General features: G+C 61.9%; 1 protein-coding gene across 2 annotated transcripts; it reads right to left on the bottom strand.

Annotated features, from left to right (window-relative positions):
• Positions 1-3,038: 3,038 nt before the first annotated feature.
• THY1 (Thy-1 cell surface antigen) lies at positions 3,039-8,328 on the bottom strand. 2 transcript variants are annotated; one of them, XM_058289329.2, is made up of 4 exons: positions 7,494-7,603; positions 5,687-5,747; positions 4,935-5,270; positions 3,039-4,539 (listed from the first exon to the last, which is right to left on the bottom strand). In XM_058289329.2, exons 2-4 carry the CDS (start codon positions 5,721-5,723, stop codon positions 4,427-4,429), a joined length of 486 nt encoding a protein of 161 aa, XP_058145312.1. In that variant the 5' UTR covers positions 5,724-5,747; positions 7,494-7,603; the 3' UTR covers positions 3,039-4,426. The 2 variants fall into 2 exon arrangements, with proteins under 2 accessions (XP_058145312.1, XP_004456312.1); XM_004456255.5 differs by lacking the exon at positions 7,494-7,603 and adding an exon at positions 7,864-8,328 and having other exon boundaries at positions 3,282-4,539.
• Between the last annotated feature and the right edge of the window lie 425 nt (positions 8,329-8,753).

Below are 8,753 nucleotides of genomic sequence, written 5' to 3' on the forward strand. Positions count from 1 at the left end.
GGTTCCATAAATTCCCTGCCACAGCTTCCCTGCCTCACAGCACTTACCACATTACACTGCAATCAGTACCACTCGCTTCTTCCTGGACTGTGGCCTCCTTCAGCGGAGGCTGTGTCATAGCACAGAGCCAGGCACCTCCAGGTGGTAATGTTTGTTGTACAGAACAATGATTTGAGCTCAACCATCTTTTTTTTTAAAATTTTATTTAAAGATTTATCTATTTCCCCCCCTTCCCCTCCTCCTGCTCTGCTGTTTTTGCTGTCTGTGTTGTCTTCTCTTCTCATTTTTCTCCTCTAGGATTTACCAGGATTCAATCCTGGAGCCCTCTGATGGGGAGAGAGGTTCCCTGTCAATTGCACCACTTCGGTTCCTGGTTTCTGCTGTGCTTCACCTTGACTCTCCCCCGTCTCTCTTTTAATGCATCATCATCTTGCTGCGCGACTCACTTGAGCGGGCACTGGCTCACCACGCGGGCACTTGAGCAGGCACTCGTGTGGGCACTGGCTCACCACGCGGGCACTGGCTTGCTGTGCAGGCACGCTTTCTCTTCCTTTTCACCAGGAGGCCCCAGGGATTGAACCCGGGTCTCCCATATGGTAGGCGGAAGCTCCATCGTTTGAGCCACATCCGCTTCCCTGAACCATCTTATTTTACAAATCCAAGAAGTGAAGCCTTGAAGGGTGGAGTGACTAAGGTCACCCAGTCCAGGCTCCCACTGAAGTCAGGGAACGGCTCCACTACCCACTTGACCTCCAGCCGCCATCCGAGCAGGCCCCCTGGCCGGCCCTCCCCGCCTCTGTCACAGGGCAGCTCCAGCCCCCGACGCCTCCTTCCTCGTGGGGAGCCAAGCTTGACCTCCACTCCCCCGCTGCCCCCTCTGCCCTCTGTACAAGGCATGCCCTGTCCTCCCCTGGCCAGGTGAAGATGCCTCCCGTCTTTGCGGGACATGCTTTTCCTGAGGGGTGGGGACAAAATTCTAGGACTGAGGCTTCTGAAGCAGAGAGGCTGGGTGGGCAGGCAATCCCTCCCCTCTCCCGAAGCCCTCCCGTAGGGCCACGAGGGGTCGACAGCCCTGCTGGCTTTGCGGGGCCTCCCAAGGACCCCCAGCTCCCCGTGCTTCCTCAGCTGCACTGAGAGGTGCTGTGCTCTTAACCTTGGACTTGCTTACAGGTAAAGGTAAGTCCTTACAGCTGCTGCGTCTCACCATCCTTTGGAAACCGGCCTGACCCTTCCCTGGGTATGACATTCCTCTGCCTCAGAGGACAGTCCAGTCCAGGAACAGGGGCCTGGAGAGGGGCTTCTGCTGGTAGCACAAGCAAGAATTCCACCCCATAAGGGCTGGCTGAGGGCTGACACGGAGGAAGGAAAGGGGAGTGGGCGGAGGGGGGTGGGGTGGGGTCTGGGGTCTGTCTTTCCCATTATCCTCCTCACTTGAGACACCCCACAGCTTCCACAAGGCCTCCTGACCCAGGCCTGCCCTTTTTAAAAGAAATGTTCTTTCAAATTCTGTACACAATTTTATTATTATTTTTAGGAGGTACCAAGGATTGGACCCAGGAGGTCGTACCTGAAAAACAGGTGTGCAACCACTGAGCTATACGGGCGCCCCTTTCTTTTCCTGCCTTCCTGTATCCCTGATCCTCTGATGGTCTCTGTGACCTCTTGAGTTAACCCTCTCCCCTCCAGGCTGTGGCTGCTTCTCCCCGAGGCGTGGCCGTGTAGAGGGGGCCGTGGCTGTGGAGGGGCCGTGGCCGTGGAGGGGGCCGTGGCTGTGGAGGGGCCGTGGCCATGGAGGGGGCCATGGCCGTGGAGGGGGCCATGGCCGTGGAGGGGGATGGTCTCCCTGCAGTCTTCCCAGAGCACAGCTGCTGGTCTTTTCAGCTAAACAAAGGAGGCCACAAAGGCCCAGGAGGGCGAGTGCCCCAGGGGCCAGGGCCTCACCGCCCCACCCAACCCACCCATCCTACCATGGAGGTGGCACTCCTGGCTCCCAAGTCCTTCCAGGGAGGCCTCCAACCCTTAGCTCTTCCTTCCCCGAGGGCGGAGCTCACAAGGCTCCCTGGTCTGAGCCCCTGTCCCCCACAAAGGCCCTCCTCACCGGGGCCTGGTCCTCTCCGCGGGGTCCGCGGTGGGAGGGGTTGGCGCGCTGGGCGGGGCAGAACCAGAGGGCCCCGTCCAGGGGCGTCCTCGCTCTGGGGCTCCCCAGGCTGTCTGTGCCCTGTCAGCCCCGCACGGGGACGGGCTGTCCTCAGGCCTGGACTGCCGGCAGCTTCTCCTCCTCCTCCGAGCCCCCCACCACCCCCCGGGCACAGTCACCGCGGGGACCACCGCAGAGGCAGAGGTGCAGCCGGGAGCTGGAAGAAGAGGGAGAGCCGGCGGAATAAATTTAGACCTGGGGCCTTTAATCAAAATCATCCCAGCCAGCCTCAAATACCAAATGAGTCAGCCTCTGGGCAGTCCACGCTCCTCCGTCACCCGGCCGCTAAGTCTTCCGAGGAGCTGGAGCCCGCAAGCCCCTGGCCCCCGGTCCAGTGCCAGGCGGCCTCGATGCTCTTTCACATTGTGCCTACCCCTTTTAGGGATGGGGGGGGGGTCTCAGTGTTCCCGCTCCACCCCTACAGGGGCGGCCGCTGTTGTGTCCTCTTTGGTCCTTCATTTGGATTTAGGTTCTTGCCTTACATCTTTTCCCCCCAGTCTAACCATTTATTCTTTTTTAAAAAAATTTCCCTTTATTTTTTTTTTAAACGTTACATTCAAAAAATAGGTCGCCATATACCCTCCACCCTTCTCACCCCACTCCTCCCATATCCGGCGTGTGGACCATCTCCCCCTCCCCTGCTTCCTCTCCCTGCTCCCAGTACTTGCTCTCTCAATAACGGGGGTAAGTTGAGGCAGCATAGCTGAAGAAAACCCAGATCTAAGAAAAAGCCGACTCAGCACCTCAGGGCTCGTGAGCGTCGAGCCACGTGTCATCAGGGTCGGGAGGCTCAGCCCTCTCTTGGCAGGTGGGTTTGCCCTTCCAGCCAGATGAGTCAGTGGAGAGGGAACATTCGTTTATTTGAGCAAACATGTCGGTTAGAGTCATTCTGAAAAGCAGCCCAGCACGAAGCGGTGTGCCCCTAGGGGTGGGCAGAGGCTTGGAACAGGACGGGGAGAGAATGGCTACCGGGAAGAGGGGAGCCCGGCGCCTGCAAGTTGGCCCCCCTGCTCATGGAGACACCTGGCTGCGGGAGGCGGGCCCTGGGGCCGATGGGGGAGCAAAGCAGAGGCGCACGTGAGGACAGATTCCAGAGGCTTGGTTTTATTGTGCAGTTTTCTTTTTCCTCGATGAGATGTCATAAGCTGTGGTGGCACTACCCACGGTGAGAGAACGGGACAGGGCGCCGGGCGGGGAGCTGGGTGCTGGGAAAAGCCGTTCCCCGAGGCGTGGCCTGCCTGTGGCCACCCCTCCCTCCACCCCAAGAGGTCCCTGAGAAGGCAGGCCTGTGGGGCTGGGGGCTGCCTGAGGGGCTCAGGCACAGCCAGCAGGGGCTGGCACCATGGGGGAGAGGGAGAAGAGCCTCCCGCAGGGTCAGAGACTCCCAGGCTCCGGGCCTCCACCCAGACTTGGGTGCTCTTCTGGGCTCTTAGACTTCTGGAAACTCTTCGGGGCTCGGGACAGCCTGCAGGGGCCTTGTCCTCTTCTGCCACCCTCTCAGCTACTGGTTGGGGCCCTATCTGGAAGTCAGTAGGCTCATTTAATTTTAGTTGCCTTAGGTAGGGATGGCGGAAGGTCCCTTTTCCAGCCCACCATCAGCTTTGCTCCCTGGAGGGCGCCCTGGCCTGTACGCCGGGGATTTCCGCAATGGTCAGAGGGGTTTTTTGGTGTGGCTGAAATGCTCTGGACACTTCGCCCTCTCCCTCCCGTAATGAGCCGCAGAGGCTTGGCAGCGCCTCCGCATCGGGGGTCTCTGGGCGCCATCCCTGCCTGCCGAGCAGCAGTCTGCGCAGTGCACAGCGTGCTGGGCCCAAACGCGCCCCCTCGCCGCTCCTCCTCAGCCCCCTCCCTCTGGTGGGCAAAGGTGACTTCCAGGGTCTGGGTACCCCCCCATCCCGTGACCCCGCCCATCCTCTCACTCTCCACCAGATCCCCAACCCTGGCTTCTCTTTTCACCAACTCCCCAAGGAAAGGAAGGATAAACCCTAAATAAACCAAACAGAAGCAGCTCTGGAACAAAGAGTACAAAAGACAGCCAGTGGCATGTGGAGAGGGTGTGTGGGGGTGGGTGGACCATGGCATGCAGCACTGGGGTTCTCGGTAAGGGGTGGGGACCCCATTTCTCCCCAAGGTGTGTGAGGGAGTGGGGGGAGGGGTCCGCCGACACAGAGAAGTGGGATCTCTGGACTGGGCATAGTGGCTTCCAGTTTCTTCCGTGGACCCAGCCAGTCACAGGGAAATGATGTCCGTGGCCTGGAGGAGGGGCAGGGAGAGCAGCAGCAGCAGCAGCCACGAGGTGTTCTGGGCCAGCAGGCTTATGCCCTCACACTTGACCAGTTTGTCTGCGGAGAGAAAATGTGGTAGTGGTGGGGGGCAGGCGGGAATGAAGAGGGCCGCGTGACACCTTGGCTGGGACCAACTATCCTTCCCATTTGCAGCTCCTGAGCCCTTGAACATCTTTCAAAATCCTTAACACCATCATGGGTGAGGTGGGTGAGGCAGGTAGAACCATCCCTGCTTGCCAGATGGGGGGAAGGAAGGTTGGGGAGGCCTTGTGATGTCCCCAGAGTTATGGAGGAAGTGCCAAGGGCCCCCCAGGGGACCAGGGAGCAGCTAGGGGAAAGCAGGGGGCGTTTGGGGCCACGCTCCCGCCAGCCCACCCCAGGGACTGCCTGCTGCCCGCTGCCCCCCAGGTGCCTCTCGCAGCTCCCTGGGCCGTGCTGGGGGCTTGCCTCACCTCTGTAGACAGAGATATTCTTGTTGGAGATGCTGGGAGGCTGGCCAGAGAGGCGGAGTTCACAGGTGTAGGTGCCCTCGTCCTTGCTGGTGAAGCCGGACAAGTAGAGGACCTTGATGTTGTACTTGCTGGTGAAGTTGGTTCGGGAGCGGTACGTGTGCTCAGGCACCCCCACGGTACCAAAGAGCACGTGCTTCTTCGTCTCACGGGTCAGGCTGAACTCATACTGGATGGGCAAGGTGGTGGTGTTCTCGTGGCGGCAGTCCAGGCGCAGGCTCTGGTCCACCAGGCAGGCCGTCAGGCTGGTCACCTTCTGCCCTCGGGCCATCTGCAAAACTGGCACCAGCAGTGACCCCTCCGGGTTGGGAGGGGCCTGGGAAGGAGGGGACTCCCCACCCACATCAAGAGCAGAGATGGGACCTGGCCAGGAGGGCACAGGGCTCTGCTCTCTGAGCCCTTCTCTCCACCCCAGGGGTGCCCAAGGGCTCAAGTCTTGGGGAGCTGATGCAGGCTCCTGGTTCCTATTTGGGGATTCCAATTCAGTGGTATGGGACAGGACTCAGGGAATTGTTTCCCAAATCCACCCCAGGCAGTTAGATCAGCTAGGTTTGGGGAACCACTGACTCAGAAATGCAGGAGGTCCCTCTCCCCCTAAACACCTCCACCTTCCAAGCTTGTGGGGAAGAAGCTAGCTGCTCTGAGGGGAGGGAGCCAGGGTGGCTGGACTGCCAGCCCTGCCCCTTGCCTGGTACCTGCCAGCAGGAGAGCAATGCCAACTGCGGGGTTCATGGTGCCGAGAGCTCAGTCCTGGACCTATGGTGGGGAGAGGACAGGAATCAGCCAAGAAACAAGGCAGGCCAATGCATTTACCGCTAGGGCTGGGACCCTTGGGGACATGCCACGATGGCCACAGGCTGGGCATCCAAGCCCCTTTGTACATCCCCCCTCCTGAACCCAGCACTGCCACTTGGTTCTTTTCCCCTTAGGGAAAACAGGGTATGTGGGGGGTACATTAGAATACGCCCTGTAATGGTGGGTGTCTGAGCTTGGCCACTGGACACTTAGTAGCTGGGTGACTTGGAGTATATGTGACTGTCTTTACAACCTCACCCCTCTCCCCCTTCAGGAATATAAGCCCTATGAGGACACGGACTTCCCTTTCTTATTCAGAAAAAGTCCCCAATGCCCAGAACAGCTCCTGGCATAGAGCAGATGCTCAAAAGATAATGAAGGAAAAAAAAGAATGAATCAGTCTTAGCCATAGGGTTGTGACCAGCTTAAGAAAGAGGAGGAACACCTGGCACTCGGGCTGCTCCAGTGTTATACAAACGGTAATTTCCTTTCTCTTAGATGACTATGGTTAGCGGTGATGCCAGGCAGGTGTGTGGCTAAGGAGTCCCCAGATAGGGCTGTCCTTGGCTAAGGAGCTTCCGGGATGTGGGTGAGGGAAAATGAGAGCGCTTTCCCATGGCGTAGGAGCCAAAAGGTGCTTCTGGGGCTGCAGTTTCCAGTCCGGCTTCAGTGGCCTCCCAGTCTTTTTTGCAGCCTAGGCTGGACCATCAGCCCGGTGAGGCGACATAGAGCCGCCAGCCTAGAGGGTCCCCAGCGGAGAAGGGCCGCAGGAGGCGCGGGCCTGCCAGGGCGCCGGGTCCCTTCCTGGCGCGAGCGCAGGGTGCGCGCTTCGCCCAGTGCGCGGTGCCGGGCTGAGCCCTGCGGCGGGCGAGGCTGCGGGCCGGGTGCCTGCGGCTGCTCTCCAGACCGTCTAGGTCCCCCGAGCCGCGCTGCTGCGGGGGCGGGACACCGAGGCCCCGTCACTGGGGGTGGGGGGCGGAGGGGAGGGGGAGGGGTCAGCATCTGGCTTTGATTCGCCGGCACTGAGTCACCGAGGAGGGGCAGAGGGGTGCTGCGATCGGGGCTAGGGAACGGAGAAATGGGCCTGGGGCTCGAGGCGGGTGACCCCGCCGCCCCGAGCCCCCCGAGGCGCTGCGCCGCCTCCCTCCAGCCCCGCTCGTGCAGCCCCAGCTTTATTCCAGCTCTGTATTCCAGTTCCCTCCGTTCCCACTCGGGGCCCCCTCCCCCATCCCCTCCATTTCCACGCTCCCCTCCCCCGCCGGCCGCCCGCCTCCAGCCCCCGCCCGCGCACTGCGGTTTCCCTTTCCTCCACCGCCGCGCACCCAGCCCGCCGCCGCGTCGCGGGGCAGAGTCCTCCCCGCTTGTCCCCCAACCTCCATCCCGCGTCCCCCCCCCCACCCACGCGGGGTTTGGGCCGCCCGGGGGGCCCGCGGCACCCGCGGCCCTCCTTGGCACCCTGTCTCGCGGGTCTCCGGCGTCCCAGCCCCAGACCACCGTCCCCGGGTGGGCGAAACTGACGCGCCCGCAGCGGAGGGCCGTCGGCGCGGCCCGGGCCCGCAGCTGCCTCCCGCTCCTGCCCCTCCCCAGGCCCGGCGCGGCTTCCCCCAAGGGCGTCCCCGGACCGTTCCCCGAGCCTCGGGATGGGGGGCCCGCTCGCGCGCCCGGGACCCCCCTGCGCCGCCGCCCCGGCCTGGCCCCCGCTCCCACCTGGGCTCCGCTCCTCGGCCGCTGCAGCCTCCTCCGGACGCGCGGCCGCCTCCAGCTGCTGCACCCTGCTCTGCGCCCGCAGTTTTCACCCGGGGTGGGGGGAGAGGGAGAGCGGGGGAGCGGGGAGGGCGCCGGGGCTCAGCCAATCAGAGGCTGAGGGGGGCAGAGAGCCGGGGTGGGGGGTGGGGAGGAGGCGGTCCCGTGCCGGGGTGGGAGTGGGCCGGCTGCCGCAGAGCGAGGGGGCCCTGGGCCCTGGGGCTGGCAGGCCTGGCCGGGGACCCGGGGAACCCGCGGGGACAGCAAGAGGGGCCGCAGGAACCGCCGCCGCCGCCCAGAGCCCCGCAGTGATCGCTCCCTTTTTAGGCTTTACCTGAATATTCTGGCCTATTCTTCAGAAAGCTGTGGGAAATTCAGGGAGGCAGCGGAGGAGGATGGAGGCCGACTCCTTGGGCGGTGTCCTCTCTTCCTCCTTCCCCTTCCAGCCCACCTCCTCCAGTCCCTCCAGTGGGAAGCGCTGGAGTCGGGCCTTTCCAGCCTGCCTCCCACAGGAAGCTGGTCGGGTGTTTTTCCACAATGGAAGCAAGGCCTGTGCCACCCCTCACCCATCCGGAAGACCCAGCCCAGCAGGGGGGCGGCAGATGCTCCCAGCTCTGGGCCCTGGCACCTCCCTCAGCTCCTGGCCTTCCCGGGTCCAGGCAACTGGAAGGTTCTTTCCCATTTCATTTCCTCCAGGCCGTCTGATGCTTAGGTCTTCAGACAAAGAAAGGAGCGCTGCATCTATCAGGCTGGGGACATGGCACCCTGGCCGCAGTCACCAGCCCCCGCCTGCTGTGTTGTCATCCCCGTGTCTCACCCATGCCTGGTCAGTGGAAGGGCCAGGTGGCCTGGGCCACGGAGCTGCAGTCCCTTAGCGCTTGGCTGCTCAGCAACGCTGCCTGCCTGCCCAGGGAGAGGGTAAAGGGCAGACGACAGGCAAGAGAAGGAAAAAATAAACAGAGACGGGGACCAACTGGAGAGCAAGAGGCTGAGGCCAAGCTTTTAGTCCCCCGAGGCACCTCTCCTTGCCCCATAAATCTGATGTCACCAGAAGCCCTCATTTCTTCTCCCCACCAACTGCCGGTGCTCATCTCCAAGCCACAGGTGCAGTGAATTTTTTTGACCAAAGATTGATTTGATTGATTTGCATCCTTGGGACCTCTTGGTGAATTCTGGTCAAGACGTGCTGTGGGCAGGCCCTGTCTCTCAGAGCCTGCCTGCCCG

This window comes from Dasypus novemcinctus, chromosome 27, assembly GCF_030445035.2.
Source record: "Dasypus novemcinctus isolate mDasNov1 chromosome 27, mDasNov1.1.hap2, whole genome shotgun sequence".
Lineage (NCBI taxonomy): Eukaryota > Metazoa > Chordata > Mammalia > Cingulata > Dasypodidae > Dasypus > Dasypus novemcinctus.

Excerpts from the sequence above, each read along its gene's own strand:
- THY1 (XM_058289329.2), bottom strand. The coding sequence starts at position 5,723 with ATGAACCCCGCAGTTGGCATTGCTCTCCTGCTGGCAG. Across the intron at positions 5,271-5,686 it reads CATTGCTCTCCTGCTGGCAG|TTTTGCAGATGGCCCGAGGG; the intron begins GTACCAGGCAAG and ends TGCTGGTGCCAG. Across the intron at positions 4,540-4,934 it reads GAATATCTCTGTCTACAGAG|ACAAACTGGTCAAGTGTGAG; the intron begins GTGAGGCAAGCC and ends TTCTCTCCGCAG.